This window comes from Symphalangus syndactylus, chromosome 16, assembly GCF_028878055.3.
Source record: "Symphalangus syndactylus isolate Jambi chromosome 16, NHGRI_mSymSyn1-v2.1_pri, whole genome shotgun sequence".
NCBI classification, from domain to species: Eukaryota; Metazoa; Chordata; class Mammalia; order Primates; family Hylobatidae; genus Symphalangus; species Symphalangus syndactylus.
In genome coordinates, this window is record NC_072438.2 from 9,965,261 (window position 1) to 9,982,047 (window position 16,787).

The 16,787-nt window shown below is 60.9% G+C and overlaps 2 protein-coding genes and 1 long non-coding RNA gene across 3 annotated transcripts in view; 2 read left to right on the plus strand and 1 right to left on the minus strand.

The window, feature by feature from the left end:
• The window catches only part of PDE6B (phosphodiesterase 6B), a 45,288-nt gene that overhangs the window by 22,739 nt on the left and 5,762 nt on the right, over positions 1-16,787 (plus strand). The window contains exons 5-18 of the mRNA XM_055245975.2: positions 6,056-6,196; positions 6,284-6,358; positions 7,033-7,097; positions 8,386-8,452; positions 8,689-8,736; positions 9,284-9,433; positions 9,804-9,947; positions 10,892-10,957; positions 12,844-12,990; positions 14,574-14,681; positions 14,948-15,057; positions 15,533-15,620; positions 16,228-16,328; positions 16,549-16,656. Coding sequence (XP_055101950.1) covers positions 6,056-6,196; positions 6,284-6,358; positions 7,033-7,097; positions 8,386-8,452; positions 8,689-8,736; positions 9,284-9,433; positions 9,804-9,947; positions 10,892-10,957; positions 12,844-12,990; positions 14,574-14,681; positions 14,948-15,057; positions 15,533-15,620; positions 16,228-16,328; positions 16,549-16,656 — 1,418 coding nt within the window. The remainder of the gene's footprint in view (positions 1-6,055; positions 6,197-6,283; positions 6,359-7,032; positions 7,098-8,385; positions 8,453-8,688; positions 8,737-9,283; positions 9,434-9,803; positions 9,948-10,891; positions 10,958-12,843; positions 12,991-14,573; positions 14,682-14,947; positions 15,058-15,532; positions 15,621-16,227; positions 16,329-16,548; positions 16,657-16,787) is intronic.
• LOC134732778 (multiple epidermal growth factor-like domains protein 6) lies at positions 11,178-15,421 on the plus strand. Its single transcript, XM_063619651.1, has 2 exons — positions 11,178-11,370; positions 11,460-15,421. The coding sequence occupies exons 1-2, from the start codon at positions 11,310-11,312 to the stop codon at positions 12,332-12,334; spliced, it is 936 nt and encodes a 311-aa protein (XP_063475721.1). The 5' UTR covers positions 11,178-11,309; the 3' UTR covers positions 12,335-15,421.
• Positions 14,002-16,631, minus strand: LOC129464591 (uncharacterized). The gene is made up of 3 exons (XR_010116304.1): positions 16,521-16,631; positions 14,978-15,793; positions 14,002-14,689 (listed from the first exon to the last, which is right to left on the minus strand). It is a non-coding gene; the product is annotated as an uncharacterized lncRNA (long non-coding RNA).

The following is a 16,787-nucleotide window of genomic DNA, read 5'->3' on the forward strand; positions in this document are numbered from 1 at the left end:
AGAATGCCTGAGGATTCAACAACCAGCTCTGAGAAGCTCACCATGAGATGAAGCCCCTCCGCCCTGATGCCAGGACACACACTAGATCTGGGGATGTCAAGGCCCTGGGCCTGGGGGGAAACGTCTCCAGAAACAAGGGTCCTGGGGCTGGGGCTTCAGTAGGCACGAAGCCTGTCCTAGCGACCAGGCCTCCAAGGGACGCTGGGGCCACCTGCTGCTGCTTTGAAAGTCCGGGAGCGCCATTCTTGGATTCCCCAGGCACTCGCTGGGGTCTCTCATGCTGACCACAGCCTGGGAGACTGCTCACTGGTGGACCCACAGAGGCCTGGGGTTGGGACTGTGTACGCCTGAGCGCTTGCCTCCCACTACGGCCGTGGCCCAGGGCTCAGCGGTCGGGGGGAGACTCTGGCCCTACTCCACTGGGTGGGCAGCCAGTGGGGATCCATCTGCCCCTCAGGACCTCCTGGCCCCTCCTGCCCATAAGTAATGAGAGGGCCGTGAGGCTGAGCAGCTCCCCTTCCAGGGCCACATGCGTCTCTGTGCCTTCTACTCCCCTGTGTCAGTGGATCCTTCATTTCTGAGTACACTGGGCAGCCACCGCTGTCACCCTGGTTTCACCCTGGAGCATTAAACCCGACCCCAGTCAATGCAGGAGGAACACAACCTCAGCTTCCATGCAGCCCAGAAGCCCAGGCAGCTCGAACCATCCCCGGGGCCTTGTGGATGCAGCAGGTGTATCCTGTACCGGGGTGCTGGGACGCTGGGCATGGGCTTGGGGCAGGAGGGGCCCCCGCGGAACGCTGGGCACAGGCTCAGGGCAGGAGGGGTCCCTGTGGGACACTGGGCACGGGCTCCGGGTAGGTGGGGTCCCCGCGGGACGCTGGGCATGGGCTGGGGGCAGGAGGGGCCCCCGCTCCCCGAGGAAGGGACGAGTCCGGAAGACTCCAGGGCAGGCCTCGAGCCACACCTTGAAAAGGGGGTGGGGGTCCCACCCAGCACTGGACGTTTGGCTTAACAAGTTCCCAACATTTTAAAGTCGAGACAATTCACGTAAGAATTAGGGTTTCTACATCTCTTGAAAGGCTGGGAGCTCAACACTGCTGGGTGTCCAGCCCTCTGGGCCACTGCCCGGGACAGGCAGACCCCGGGTGCGAAGCCTCACAGGCTGCCTCCTCCTCACAGGCAACAGCCTCCATCCGAGGCCTCAGGGCTCCCCTTTGATCTGGAGACGCTGCCCAGGAAGACGCCAGGGTGGGGTCAGGGCACCGAGGGAACAGAGTGGAGGGGGTCCCCCAGCCCAGAACCACCCAGGCACCAAGACTCCCAGCAGTCAGGACAGAAACAGCTCCGGCACCCACGCACAGGGAGAGAGGGCTGGCAGGGAGGGCTGGCGTCTGGAGGCTGCGGAGGCGAGAAGGCTGGTTCGGGAGGCTGCATAGATGCAGTTTCAGAGCTGGCCAGGGTCACAGGTCGGAAGAGCCATTCCGGAGGGCAGAGGGTATTGACGGGGGCACAGAGGAATGCCCTGAGCCTGAGCCGGCAGCGAAAATCCACCTGCTGCACGCTGAAGACGCCTGCACTTCAGTCAATTGCTGTGTGCACCAGCAGGCTTGTAACCAGAAAATTAAAAATGAAAACAAGGAGGAAAGGCAGAGGCCTCAGGGTGGGGCTGCTGAGCTCAGACCACCTTGAACTCAGCGCCTGCCCTCACTGAGGCGCCGACGTCAACAGCAGTGGGGCTGTCACGGCGGGGCAGGGCTGAGGTGGTGATGTCAACAGCAGTGGGGCTGTCACAGCGGGGCAGGGCCTGAGGTGGTGATGTCAACAGCAGTGGGGCTGTCACAGGCAGGGCAGGGCTGAGGTGGTGATGTCAACAGCAGTGGGGCTGTCACAGGCAGGGCCTGAGGTGGTGATGTCAACAGCAGTGGAGCTGTCACAGGCAGGGCAGGGCTGAGGTGCTGATGTCAACAGCAGTGGGGCTGTCACAGCGGGGCAGGGCCTGAGGTGCTGATGTCAACAGCAGTGGGGCTGTCACAGGCAGGGCAGGGCTGAGGTGGTGATGTCAACAGCAGTGGGGCTGTCACAGGCAGGGCCTGAGGTGGTGATGTCAACAGCAGTGGGGCTGTCACAGGCAGGGCCTGAGGTGGTGATGTCAACAGCAGTGGAGCTGTCACAGCGGGGCAGGGCCTGAGGTGCTGATGTCAACAGCAGTGGGGCTGTCACAGCGGGGCAGGGCCTGAGGTGGTGATGTCAACAGCAGTGGAGCTGTCACAGGCAGGGCAGGGCTGAGGTGGTGATGTCAACAGCAGTGGGGCTGTCACAGCGGGGCAGGGCTGAGGTGGTGATGTCAACAGCAGTGGGGCTGTCACAGGCAGGGCTGAGGTGGTGATGTCAACAGCAGTGGGGCTGTCATGGCGGGGCAGGGCTGAGGTGGTGATGTCAACAGCAGTGGGGCTGTCACAGTGGGGCAGGGCCTGAGGTGTTGATGTCAACAGCAGTGGGGCTGTCACAGGCAGGGCTGAGGTGTTGATGTCAACAGCAGTGGGGCTGTCACAGGCAGGGCTGAGGTGGTGATGTCAACAGCAGTGGGGCTGTCACAGTGGGGCAGGGCCTGAGGTGGTGATGTCAACAGCAGTGGGGCCGTCACAGGCAGGGCCTGAGGTGTTGATGTCAACAGCAGTGGGGCTGTCACAGGCAGGGCTGAAGTGGTGATGTCAACAGCAGTGGGGCTGTCACAGGCAGGGCTGAGGTGGTGATGTCAACAGCAGTGGGGCCGTCACAGGTGGGGCAGGGCTGAGGTGGTGATGTCAACAGCAGTGGGGCTGTCACAGGCAGGGTAGGGGCTGGGGACGTTCGACCAGCCTTCGACACTGTGGTGGGAGGGCTAAACCCTCTTCCCGATGTCCTCAGACGACTCAAAAAATTAGATGTGAAGCCCAGCCCTCCCTGAGCTCCAGCAGAGCGAGCTGCGGCTGTGCCCAATGTCCTGGCCAGAGCTTGGTCCCCAGCAGAATATCTGTGCAGTGGACGCACAAGCGACTCACACAGCCACACACGAGGGGCTCCCAGAGCCAGGCACCCTTGGAGAGTGTGACAGGCATTACTGCCTGCAACCCTCCCTGCACCCTGAGTGCAGAATGTCACTCTTCCTGTTTTACACCTGGGGAAACTGAGGTCCAGGAGTGAGATGGCCTTCCGGAGGTCACAGGGCTGGTGAAAGGTAGCTCAGCGTCCTCACTGCTGTGTGTTGGGGAAATGCCTGACTCCCCGTCCATGCATTAACAACAGAGGGTTGAGGGGCTCACCCTGCAGCAGGCGGAGGGAAGTGAGGGGCAGAGGGACTCACCCTGCAGCGGGCGGAGGGACGTGAGGGGGTGGGGGTGGGGGGATGAGCCGCCCTCCCCGTTGCTCACGTGTGGAGACAGGCCTCCTGGTGGCCACTGGCTGCAATCACACAGTGCCTGGAGGCCTGCATTGGGCAGAAGCACCACCGAGCGCGTGGGCGCAAGGCCCATACGGGCACCAGCACCTGCACCTCCCAACCCCACACAGGCTGCAGTCCAGGGGGCCTCGTGAGGCAGCCCTCCGTGGGGTCAGACTGAATGGGGAGTGGGGGCCCCAGGGGGGTTGGTGGGTCCTCAGGGAGGGCCTCCTGGAAAGGACTTGAGGCCAAGCCTTGGGAGGCGGAGGGCCTGGGATGAGGGCCTGGAGGCAGAGGCCAGAGCCCGTGCGAAGGCGCTGAGTTCGGCAGGAGACAGACTGAGCGTGCGAGGGACGCAGAGGGCACAGGGGGTGGGGCCAGGCCTCCACCTGTGGCTCTGGGTGAACCAGTCACGCGAGGAGAATGCACCCGGCGATTCTGCACATCTACAGCTGAAGGTGTCTCCGAGCCGCAGGCCCCGGGGCTATGAAGAGCTGTAGAGCGGTCGCATTTGCACCTGCTCTTTTCCTAAGTCCTGTTCTGGACCCACTAACTCCAGTGACTGAGCTGACTTCTGCACACGGGCACGGGGCCGAAGCTCCTGACCGGTACAGGGACACGGGGGGCGGGACATACTCAGATAGGGGCTGGGAAGGCTGGGAGCTTCTGCTGAGGGCGGCACCAGCAGCAGCTCCATGGCGGTGACTGCGGCCAGGGCGGCTCCGCGACGGTGACTGGGGTCAGGGCGGCTCCGCGACGGTGACTGGGGTCAGGGCGGCTCCGCGACGGTGACTGGGGTCAGGGCGGGAGAGTGCAGAGGCCAGTGAGGAGGGTCCGCGCCCATCGGTGAGGCAGGAGTCAGTGTAGGCTGCAGACCGGGCGGAGACTGGAAGGCAGGGGTCAGGGTCACTGGAGAAGCATGGCTCAGGAAAGGCTTCAGGGAGAAAAAGGTGTTGGACGCCGTGGGGAGAGAGGCTGGTGCTCAGGGGCTGCTGGGGGCCAGGCCTCAGCAGGGAGGGAGGGAGGGACTCTGGGAACAGCAGAGCTGGCACTGAGGATGCTGCCAGGGAAGAGTACTGACGTGCATGGACCTGGAGGATGCCACTGGCCGAGAGAAGCTAGGATCTCACTCACGTGTGGGATCCGAAAACCCTGAATTCATGGGAACAGAGAGTGGAAAGGGGGTCGCAGGAGGCCGGGGCAGGAGGAGAGACAGAGAAAGCAGAGACGTTGGTCAAAGGGTGCGAAGCGTTCGTTAGCTGGAGCCGTGGGCTTCGAGGTCAGCCGCACTGCATGGCGGCCACCACTGCCGTTAACCACAGTACACAGGGTGCTCGGTAAGTGCGGTTCTGCTTCTGAGGATTTATTATGTGGGAAAGTTTTAAATTAAAAATAAGAACAAGAATGTAAAACAATACAGTAGAACAGCCGTTTTCATGGCATTGCCTTGCACTGGTTGCTAAGTCATCGGAGATGGTTTAAAGTGTTGGGGGGCGTGTGCAACCTCTGTGCAAACTCTAGGCCATTTCACATCCGGGACTTGAGCATCCACAGATTTTGATGTCAGAATGGCGTCCTGGAACCAATTTCCCTGAGGATACCGAGGGATGACTGTATTGTATACCAAATTGCTAGAAAGTAGATTTGTAATGTTCTCACCACAAAAAAACAAGTTGGTGAGGTGATGGATATGTTGATTAGCTTAATTGAATCTTTCTGCAACAAATACGTAGATCAGAACATCACACCAAACCCCGTAACACATAAACCCCATAAATACACACAATTATTCAACTGAAGATAAACTAAAATCAGTAAAATCAATGTACTGGGAAATAAAGCTACGAACGTCTCACTACCCTTGGCAACAGGAGAGCCTGGTCCTGTTCCCACCATGAGCTGAGTGCCAGGGGGTGGAACTTCAGAAGGCCTGGCAGGGAGAGAGCCGGGCTAGGACACTGCAGCGGAGGACAGGGAGCTGGCACCACGCGGTAGAAGACCCAGCAGCCACCGCGAGTGTGAGGAGGCGGGGCCTGGCGGGGCCCGGGTCTGGGCCTTGACCAAGGAGGCAGAGAAAGGTGGCCCAAGGAGGGCCCTGGGGTGAGTCTGAGCCTGGCAGTAGCGCTGACCCAGCAGCCAGGGGCCCGTGTGGCGGGATGTCCTGCGCGGGGTCTGGCCAGGACCTCGTGGAGTGCGTCAGCAATGCTTCACTCTCAAACGCTTGGCGGAGGCCACAGGGGGCCTGACGTCCGGAAACCACGGCCCCATGTTCCCAAAGCCCTGCTCGTCACAGGTGATTCCGGAGCGGCCGGGCTGAGGAAGGGCTGGTCGGATGTTTGCCTCTCAAGCTCAGAGCGACGGATACCACTTTCCACTCGTCCACTCGCGAGTCATCGGGGATGCGACTGCAGCCTGCAGGCCTCACCGCCAGCCGGCTCCCGGGCCCCACAAGCTCAGATGAAACCTGGCCACGGTGCCACCAGTCAGGGTCTGTGCCGGGCTCCGCGGCTGGGCAGGTGGTCAGATCAGGGAGCACAGCTGAGTGTCAGGCTTGAGTTAAACCCCTGCTGCTGTGGTCAGACAGGCGTGAGGGTGGGAGTGGCCGCAGGCCCACAGGTGTGCCCCTCCCTCCAGGTGCTGCTGTGGTCGGCCAACAAGGTGTTTGAAGAGCTGACAGACATCGAGAGGCAGTTCCACAAGGCCTTCTACACGGTGCGGGCCTACCTCAACTGCGAGCGGTACTCCGTGGGCCTCCTGGACATGACCAAGGAGAAGGTGAGGCTTCGGTGGCTCAGGGACCCCCTGCCTGGCCCGACCCAGGTCCCGCGCTGACCGCCCCACCCTCACCTCTTCTCTGCCCAGGAATTTTTTGACGTGTGGCCTGTGCTGATGGGAGAGTCCCAGCCGTACTCGGGCCCACGCACACCTGATGGCCGGGTGAGTCTTAGGGGAGGGGCCCAGGGCCCGTCCACACGCCTCTGTTTCCCTGGCTCCAACTGCAGGGCAGGAGAGGGAGGGATAGGGATGGGGTTTAGGGAGGTGGGAACTGGCAGGTGGGCCTCCGGGTGCCTGTCTGTCATCTCCACCAGGCTCCCCTACTGCTGCACTCCAGGGACGGGGTGTCCAGGGCTGGTCCTCGAATGAGGGCCGCCAGGCTGGTCGTGAAGGCCCACGTTGGCTCTGATTGTGGGGGCTCCTGCTGCCCCATCTCCCCATGTGGGACCCCCTCTGCACGTGTAGGATGCGTGTGTGTGTGTGTGTGAGAGAGTACGGGCCCAGCTTGTGTGTGGGATTGTGCAGAACACAGACTGGGAAGACAGATCTAAAGCACGGCGTGTGATGCGTGTCCTGTGAGTATTGATGACGGTCTGCATGTGTGTGCACCCTGAGCCTGTGCATGTGTGGACATGGGTGTGAGTGCGCCCGCGTTCGTAGAATACCTGCGCACGGCGGAGACATCTGTTCACGTGTGTACACACGCACGGTTATGTGTGTGGGGGTGTGCATGTGTGTGCATGCGTGTGGCTGTGTGTAGCTGCGTGTGTGTGTGGGGGGGGAGCCCCTCAGAGCTTGGCCAGGCAGCCCCCCGACCGGTGTCTTCTGCTTCTCAGGAAATCATCTTCTACAAAGTGATTGACTACATCCTCCATGGCAAGGAGGAGATCAAGGTCATTCCGTAAGTGCAGGATTTTACCAGAAGCGTCCCTGGGGGAGGGACTGCCCTCAGACAGCGGCTCAGCCTCCAGGGCCGTCCTCCCAGGGCTTCCCACGGTGCAGTCAGCAGCGTCGGCCTGGCCCGGCCCCGCCTGTGGTGCTCTGTGTGCCATGGGGCATAGTGGAGTGGGGGGTGAGACAGAAGCCGACTCACTGTTCTGGGAGATGGTGAGGAGGACATGGGCAGCTGAGGAGCCTGAGTCACTGTGGACATCCAGAGTGGACGTCCAGGGGACCAGGCAAGCTGTCCAGGCGGCCTCGTTAGCAACAATTGAACATGAAGGCCCCAGGATCTGACCCTGGCTCCACCAGCCCAACCCAGACAGTGGAGCCTCCAGCCAGGAGGCCGAGTCTTGGCCCCGTGGGGCTGCAAGAGGAAGAGAACTCCAGTCCGGAGGTCAGGGCAGGACTCCAGCCAAGGGAGGGACAGCTGTGTGGCCCAGTGGCCCTGTGATCCCATAAGCCTATCAGGACCCCATCCCCAGGCCCCAAGCAGGAACCAGGATCCAGGTGCCAGGCTTGAGCACAAGTCAGGGTCAGGGTGGCAGGGCAGGCGCCAGCGCTGAGTCCTAGAAAGCAGGCTGAAGCCGCATGGCCTCCGGAGAGGGAGGGGCCCCAGCACGGCAGCCTGGGGAGGAGGAAGGAGGCAGTACAGCCGTCCTCCAACCCACACCCCGGCCTCCTCGCCTCCTCAACCCCCTGGCGCTCAGAGAAGAGAGTAAATGCTGAGGATGGCACATGAGCCAGAGACCCCCAGACCCCTGCACACACGCCCAGTCCCTCTCACCCCTGCACACACGCCCAGTCCCTCTCACCCCTGCACACACGCCCAGTCCCTCTCACCCCTGCACACCTACATCCAGCGCAGCCCGGCGCCTCTCACCCCTGCACACACGTGCAGCCCGGCCCGGCCCCTCTCACCCCTGCACACACACGTGCAGCCCGGCCCGGCCCCTTTCACCCCTGCACACACACGTGCAGCCCGGCCCGGCCCCTCTCACCCCTGCACACACACGTGCAGCCCGGCCCGGCCCCTCTCACCCCTGCACACACACGTCCAGCCCGGCCCGGCCCCTCTCACCCCTGCACACACACGTGCAGCCCAGCCCGGCCCCTCTCACCCCTGCACACACACGTCCAGCCCGGCCCGGCCCCTCTCATCCCTGCACACACACATCCAGTCCATCTGACTCCTGCACACACACATCCAGCCCAGCCCGGCCCATCTGACCCCTGCTCTCTGCCCACAGCACACCCCCAGCCGATCACTGGGCCCTGGCCAGCGGCCTTCCAAGCTACGTGGCGGAAAGCGGCTTTGTGAGTCCTGTGCTGTCTGGAGCCCCCACAGCCTTGCCCTCGCTGGGTGTGGCGATGTGTGCTTGTGCTTGTCTCTGCCACGTCCTGCCCTCTCGGCCAGCCTCCACGTGCCTCAGCGAGCCCCCAGCTGCCCTGCTTTGCCTACCTAGAAGCTCACCTCAGGGCCACAGAGGCCATTTTAGATCATAACACCTTCCGCTGCTTTGGATGAAATCGTTTTTCTGATCCTTTTACAGATTTGTAACATCATGAACGCTTCCGCCGATGAAATGTTCAAATTTCAGGTATCTGTCCATGCCTGGGTAGAAATTATACTTACTTACAAAAGAGGAGATTTTGATTCAGCAATGAGGAAGTGAATTCGTTTTTGCCACTTAAGAAACAACCTCAGCCAGGCGTGGTGGCTCACGCCTGTAATCCCAGCACTTTGGGAGGCCGAGGTGGGCGGATCACCTGAGGCCGTGACCGCAGCCCCCACACACGCCCACGAGGCCGTGACCACAGCCCCCACACACGCCCGCGAGGCCGTGATCGCAGCCCCCACACACGCCCACGAGGCCGTGACCGCAGCCCCCACACACGCCCATGAAACCACTCCTGGTGGGAAAACGGCCTCTACCTCCTCCAGTGGGAAAATATCATGACACAGAAACCATGCCCGTAAACTCCAAATGCAAAGAGGGAGAGAGGGAATGCAGAGAGCAGAGACAGGAACGTGAGCCCGGTCGTCACGGCTCCAGGGGAGAAGACGTGAGGTCACTCTGCCCGGCCACACGCCCGGGCCAGGGCCAGCCTCAGGGCGGAGCTCAGCTCTGGAAACGGCTCCCGCAGGAAGGGGCCCTGGACGACTCCGGGTGGCTCATCAAGAATGTGCTGTCCATGCCCATCGTCAACAAGAAGGAGGAGATCGTGGGAGTCGCCACGTTTTACAACAGGAAAGACGGGAAGCCCTTTGACGAACAGGACGAGGTTCTCATGGAGGTAGCACCTGGGCAGACATGGCTCCGCCGGGGATGCCCTGCGAGGGGTGGGGCCTGTGCGGTGTGGGGGCCTCCCCGCCAAGCATTCGGCCGCGTGTGTGTGCTCGTGTGTGCTGTGTGTGTGCTGTGTGTGTGCTCGTGCGTGTGCTGTGTGCATGCAGCGCAACGTGCGGCCAGGGAGAGGACGACAAAGGGCCCCCCTGCGAGCAGGGGACTCTGCAGAGCACCCGGGAGACCCCGCACAGAAGCACCACGACACCACGGTGGCAGCCCCAAGACCTGCCTGCTGAGCCACGGGGCCTGGCACACGCGCACACGGGAGGGGGCGCGCTGGGAGCACTGAACACCAGTGACACTGCCACCCCCTCCAGTCCCTGACACAGTTCCTGGGCTGGTCAGTGATGAACACCGACACCTACGACAAGATGAACAAGCTGGAGAACCGCAAGGACATCGCGCAGGACATGGTCCTTTACCACGTGAAGTGCGACAGGGACGAGATCCAGCTCATCCTGGTGCGGCGGGGGCAGGTCGTCCAGGGGTCACCCAGGGGTCATGGCTGTGTGGCAGGGGCAGGTCGTCCAGGGGTCACCCAGGGGTCATGGCTGCGTGGCAGGGGCAGGTCGTCCAGGGGTCACCCAGGGGTCATGACTGCATGGCAGGGGCAGGTCGTCCAGGGGTCACCCAGGGGTCATGGCTGTGTGGCGGGGGCAGGTCGCCCAGGGTCATGACTCCTTCTCTGTGCAGTGGGGGCAGGTTGCCAGGGGTCACAGCTGTGTGGTGGGGTCAAGTCGCCAGGGGTCATGGCTGTGTGGTGGGAGCAGGTCACCCAGAGGTCATGGCTGTGTGGTGGCGCAGGTCACCCGTGGTCACAGGTGTGCAGGGCAGGTCACCGAGGGGTCACAGCTGTGTGGGGGGGGCAGGTCACCCAGGGGTCATGGATGTGCGGTGGGGGCAGGTCACCCAGGGGTCACGGCTGTGTGGTGGAGGCAGGTTGCCCAGGGGTCACAGCTCCCTCTGTGCAGTGGGCAGCCGGGTTAGCCAGGAGTCACAGCTCTCTCTGTGTGGCGGGGACACGGCCCTGGGGCCATAGCTGAGTACAACCCTGGCGTGCCCCCGAGGCCTCTCTGCCTGCATGGCCCCGTCATCCCTTCCCTGTGCTCAATCTCCCCAGCCAGGGGCCTTGTGTGGCCAGAGCCTTCCTGGTCATCATGAGAGAGTCCCATCGTTATGCCTGAGGACTGCGTAAGGCAGTGCCCGAGAGACAGGACAGGTGGGAAAGTCAGCAGGCCGTGCACGGTCATTTGTCTCCAGATCAGAGGCTGCCAGGGCCTTCCCAGGGTGAAAGCACGAGCTCTTGACAGCACCTTCCTCCAGCTCACACGGGGTGGACGCACCGCCGTCACCTTTTCCCACACGCGAGGCTCTTTCTCGTGACACTTCTGTGTCTCTGTGCTAGCCAACCAGGGCGCGCCTGGGGAAGGAGCCTGCTGACTGCGATGAGGACGAGCTGGGCGAAATCCTGGTAAGAACCTCACTCCCGTCCCTCCCATGGAGGCCGGCCACGTGTGAGGCTGGGAGGAAGAGTTCTGCATTCTCCAGGACCCGAGGGTGCTTTGCACACGCAGTCATCGGGGATGTTGGTGCTGTGTGTGTGTGTATACTTGTGTATCTAAGTACCTCAGTGTACGTGTGTCTACATAAGCCTGGCTTTCAGTCTCAGCCAGTGTGTCCCTGAGTGTGTTTGCATGGCCAGAATATGGCTTTGATGTCTGCACTCCTGAGTGTATCTTCGTGTCTTCCTATCTCTGCGCTTTGCCAGATGTCTAGTCTTCACTGGATGTTTAGTGGGCCTGACTTGGACTAAGTGTCCATCTATGTCATCTCTGCTGTCAGAGTGCCTAGGTGCCTGCAACACCCAGTGTGTGTGCATCCGCATGTGTGTGCACTATGGGTGTCTGTGCGTGTGTGTGCACATGTGGGTGTCTGCGTGTGTGCACAGGTGTATACATGTGTGCATATGCGGGTATGTGTGCACACATGGGTGTGTGTGTGCACATGTGGGTGTGTGTGTGCACAGGTGTGTACATGTGTGCGCATGTGGGTGTGTATGCACACGTGGGTGTGTGTGCACAGGTGTGTATATGCGCATGTGGGTATGTGTGCACACGTGGGTGTCTGTGTGTGTGCATTTGTGGGTGTCTGCATGCACAGGTGTGTACATGTGTGCACATGTGGGTGTGTATGTGTGCACACATGGGCGTGTGTGTGCACATGGCGTCTGTGTGTGTGCGCAGGTGTGTACATGTGTGTGCATGTGGGTGTGTATGCACAAGTGGGTGTGCATATGTGGGTGTGTGCATGTGTGTGCACATGTGGGTGTGGGTGTGCACCAGTGTGTACATGTGTGCATATGTGGGTGTGTATGTGTGCACACGTGGGTGTCTGTGTGTGTGTGCACATGTGGGTGTCTGCGTGCGTGTGTGCACAGGTGTGTACGTGTACGCATGCGGGTGTGTGCACACGTGGGTGTCTGCATGTGTGTGCACATGTGGGTGTGTATGTGTGCATGTGCACATTGAGTATGCATGTGTACACATGTGTGGTGTGTGTGCACGTGTGTGCACACATGAGTATGTGTGCATGTGTGCACATGGGCATTTATGTGTGTGTGCCCGTGTGTGCACCCGTGTGTGCACTCATGTGTGCACAGGTGGGTGTGTATTGTGTGCACATGTGTGTTTGCATGTGTGTGCACATGGATATATATAGACACATGCTTGTGTGTGTCTCCCAGAGACCATTGCTGGATCAATGTGGGGATTATGTGGTGTCCCCATCACCCTGGGTCTGCCTGTGCAATTTAGCCAGAATCTCCAGGGGCCACGAGCCTTGTGAGTAGGCCTTGGACCGAGCTTGGGAATGTGCCTGGTGAGTCTGAAAGTCCACTGTCGTCTGTGTTACCTCATGGCTGTGTGCGTAAGCCTACATGTGTGAGTCTGCACGTGTGTGCCTGCGTGTCTGTGGGTGTGCCTGGGTGCTCATGTGTGTGCCTGTGTGTCGAACTGGTGCCTTTGTATTCATAGGAGTGGCCGTCTGTCCAGGTGTGCCTGTGTCACGTGTGTCTGTATCCGTGTGTGTGTGTGTTTCTTTTCATGTGCATACCTTTGTGTTTGCTTGTTTCAACAGCATCACCCTGTCCACCAAACTGGGCAAGTTCTTCACTGTTAGGCCACAGGGTACAAGAGGGGAGAGTGAGACTGAGCCAGGGGGACATGTGAGCAGCCTGGGATACAGGCTGGAGCGCCAGGAATGACACGTCTCCTCAGAGATGCCTGAGGTGTCTGAGGATGAGAAGCAAGTGGGGGCTGTGGCAGGCCAACCTCCCTCAGCCCACAATCCCTCCCACAGAAGGAGGAGCTGCCAGGACCCACCACATTTGACATCTACGAATTCCACTTCTCTGACCTGGAGTGCACCGAACTGGACCTGGTCAAATGTGGCATCCAGATGTACTACGAGCTGGGCGTGGTCCGAAAGTTCCAGATCCCCCAGGAGGTGGGAGACACCGCAGGGCGCATAGTCAGGTCCCTGAGGCCGCCCAGGATGTGGGGGTGGGATGTGATCAGGGCCTCAGGTGCCCCAGAAGGTGAGGGGGATGGGATTGGGGGTTCCAGATCCCACAGGAAGTTTAGAGGGCAGACATGTTCATCGCAGAACAGGTAAAATGCACACGGGAAGTAAGCATAAAACAAATAATTGGATGGCTGGGTGGATGGCTGGATTGATGGGTGGAAAGCAGGGAGGAAGGAGGGAGGTTAGGAAGGAAGGAAGGCAAACAGGCAAGCAGAAAGAAACAATGGAAGAATAAATGAATGGATGGGTGGATGCCAATGGTAGTTGGATGGTTGGATAAATGGACGGATGGGTGGGTGGGCCAATGGTAGTTGGATGGTTGGATAAATGGACGGATGGGTGGGTGGGCCAATGGTAGTTGGATGGTTGGATAAATGGACGGATGGGTGGGTGGGCCAATGGTAGTTGGATGGTTGGATAAATGGATGGATGGGTGGGTGGGCCAGTGATAGTTGGATGATTGGATAAGTGAATGGATGGGTGGATGGATGGAGAAGTGGTTGGGTGAGTGATGAGTAGGTGGGTCAATTAATGAATTAATAGATGGGTCGATGAATGGGTGAATGGATGGGTGGACAGTAGATGGATGGTGAATGGATAGATTTAAAGTTTTTTTATTAGGAGTTCCAAGCAATTTGACCATTAGGTACATCATCTGGCAATAACAGGGGATTTGGTGTGGGGTACTGAGGAGATAGAAGCATCCCATCACCTAAACAGAAAGCACAAAGTGGGCCTCCAGGTTTGGCCACAGCAGCGCTCCTCGGAGACCCCCTGGGGAGGCGGGTGGCTTTCCCAGCCCTCGTCCACAGCCCTGTGCCCTCCCTGGGTTCTCCTGCCCTGCCCTGCTTCCAACATCTCAGGGGACTTCCCACAGCCCAAGGAAGAGAATCCTCTTTTCTCATGCCCCTCTGAGAACAGGTGCAGCAGGTCAGCATTTCCAAAAAAAGTTTTACTAAATACTAAGGGAAAACACTCAAGGAAAAATGTATAGAAAATATTTGCAGAATAAAAAATATTTCCAAATAATTTTCTGACCCTAAAAATCACAGTGGCCGCAGGAAGAGCCTCCTGGTGACCAGCATTCTCTTGCCCTGCAGACATCGGCTCTCCCACCCCAGCCTGCAGCCCACACATTCTGCCCATTCAAATGTCCATGCCTAAAACCGACATCTTAAAATAAGCCGCATCCCCAGGGGTCCTCCTCCCAGCTTGAGGCCAGGCAGTCGGATGGAGGATGGGCGGCCCCTGAAGCCTGGGGCTGTTCTCAGTTCCTGCCCTGCCTGGCTCCACCCCATAGGTGCCAGTGTGGCAGCCCCTACCCAGGAAGGCCAGCGGAGGCCAGTGGGAAACGCCAGGATGGGGAAGGTCAGGGAGTCCAGGAGACAGGGTATGGGGACGATGGCACGGAGCAGGGCTTCCACGGTGAAGTCAGCCACATGTGCCGCTCCGGCGGGACTTAACACATTTGCCGCCAGAGCCCTGTGTCCTCTCGGCTCCCCTAGGTCCTGGTGCGGTTCCTGTTCTCCATCAGCAAAGGGTACCGGAGAATCACCTACCACAACTGGCGTCACGGCTTCAATGTGGCCCAGACGATGTTCACGCTGCTCATGGTGCGTGGCTGCCAGAATGACCAGGGTTGTGCAGGCCCTTCTGGTACCAAGGGCAGCGCTCATGCACCCCGAGGGATGAGATGGGGTCCTCCCAGGGCAGAGGGATGGAGGAGGGCAACGCCGTCTGACGCCGCGCACCCCGCACCCCAGCCCTGCAGCGGTTGGAGGTCCGACCTCCAACCTGACTCCTCTGTCATCCCAACCCCTCACCACTCCCCACCCTGCTGGAGCCAGGACCGGTGAGCAAGGCAGCCCTGTCTCTACAGACCGGCAAACTGAAGAGCTACTACACGGACCTGGAGGCCTTCGCCATGGTGACAGCCGGCCTGTGCCACGACATCGACCACCGCGGCACCAACAACCTGTACCAGATGAAGTAGGCACCACAGGGCGGGCATGTGAATTAGCCCTAAATCAACGCCACGCGCTTGGCGTGAATCAGGCTCCGCATAGCAGGCTATGTAGAAAGTGGGGTCCACGGCCAGGGCCCGTACTCCAGCACTGTGGGAGGCCAAGGCGAGCGGATTGCTTGAGCCCAGGAGTTCGAGACCAGCCTGGGCAACATGGCAAGATCTCTACAAAAACTTAAAAAAAAAAAAACCAGCTGTGTATGGTGGCGCACGCCTGTGGTCCCAGCTACTTAGGAGGCTGAGGTGGGAGGATCACGTGAGCCCAGGAGGTCTAGGCTGTGTCCAGCCATGACTGCACCGCTGCACTCCAGCCTGGGTGACAGAGCCAGATCCTGTCTCAAAAAGAAAGAAAGAAAGTGGAGCCCATCTGGAGAGGCTGCAGAGCGCAGGGTGGGCCGAGGGCAGGTCCCACGGGCCTCACCCCCACCACCTGTGTAACAGGTCCCAGAACCCCTTGGCTAAGCTCCACGGCTCCTCGATTTTGGAGCGGCACCACCTGGAGTTTGGGAAGTTCCTGCTCGCGGAGGAGGTTGGTATCCTCACTCTCGGTTTCTGCTGTGGGGGCTGGGGACGCAGCGTCCGCAGGACAGCAGGGCCGTATCCTGCAGAGCAGGGTTCTGATGCAGCGGGTGAGCACTGGGCGGGTGAGCACTGGGCGGGTGAGCACTGGGGGAGGGCGGCAGAGAAGGCCCAGGGCCGAGGCTGCGGGCAGGTGCATCGGAGAACCCGGGAAGACGCTTGTGGGGCTGGATCCACATCTGGAAAGGACCCCTCGTGGGGTGGGGTGGAAGCCGAGGGGGAAGCGGCCCGGGACCCACCAGCGGGGGAATGAGGGGCAGCCGAGCCCCGAGCGGCCCCCAAGGACCTGGACCCTCAGCGGCCCCCTCCCTGCCCTCCCCGGTGGTGACCTCTGAGGCCATCTGCGTCCCAAGCCGACGACCCGGGGCAGGAGCCGCTGGTGGAGGGCTGGGCACCCTGAGGAGGGCCCCGCGCAGCAGGCGGATTCGGGGTCCCCCCCACCGAGGGCCCGGGGGCGGGGCGTGAGAGTGACGGGCAGCCGGGGCGGAAGGGCGGGGTCCCCGGCACCCTGAGAGGCGGCCGCAGGGCGCCTGACGCGCTGGGCGCAACCTCCGCAGACCCTCAACATCTACCAGAACCTGAACCGGCGGCAGCACGAGCACGTGATCCACCTGATGGACATCGCCATCATCGCCACGGACCTGGCCCTGTACTTCAAGTGCGCGCCTTCGCGGGAGAGGGCGCCTCGCGGGGCGGGCGGGAAGCCTGGGAACCCCCCGCAGACACGGGGGCGCAGCCCCGGATTCCGCCCCTGCCCGCCGGCCCCTCACACTCCGGATGGGGCCTCGCTCCGGCTCCGCGCCTCCCTGCAGACGGGCGCTTGGGGCGGGGTCTCCACACTTGCTCCCACCTGCACCTCCCTTGTTCCCTGGGTTCAGGAAGAGAGCGATGTTTCAGAAGATCGTGGATGAGTCCAAGAACTACGAGGACAAGAAGAGCTGGGTGGAGTACCTGTCCCTGGAGACGACCCGGAAGGAGATCGTCATGTGAGCGCGGGCGGAGGGGGCACGAGGGGGGTCCTTCCCTGGCAGGGACCGGGCCCACTCACCAGCTGGTTGACCCTGCAGCCCTCCCCAGACGCTCTGGAGCAGGAAGAGCCAGTGGCGGCAGCTTGTCG

Excerpts from the sequence above, each read along its gene's own strand:
- LOC134732778 (XM_063619651.1), top strand. The coding sequence starts at position 11,310 with ATGTCATCTCTGCTGTCAGAGTGCCTAGGTGCCTGCAACACCCAGTGT. Across the intron at positions 11,371-11,459 it reads CCAGTGTGTGTGCATCCGCA|TATGTGTGCACACATGGGTG; the intron begins TGTGTGTGCACT and ends TGCATATGCGGG.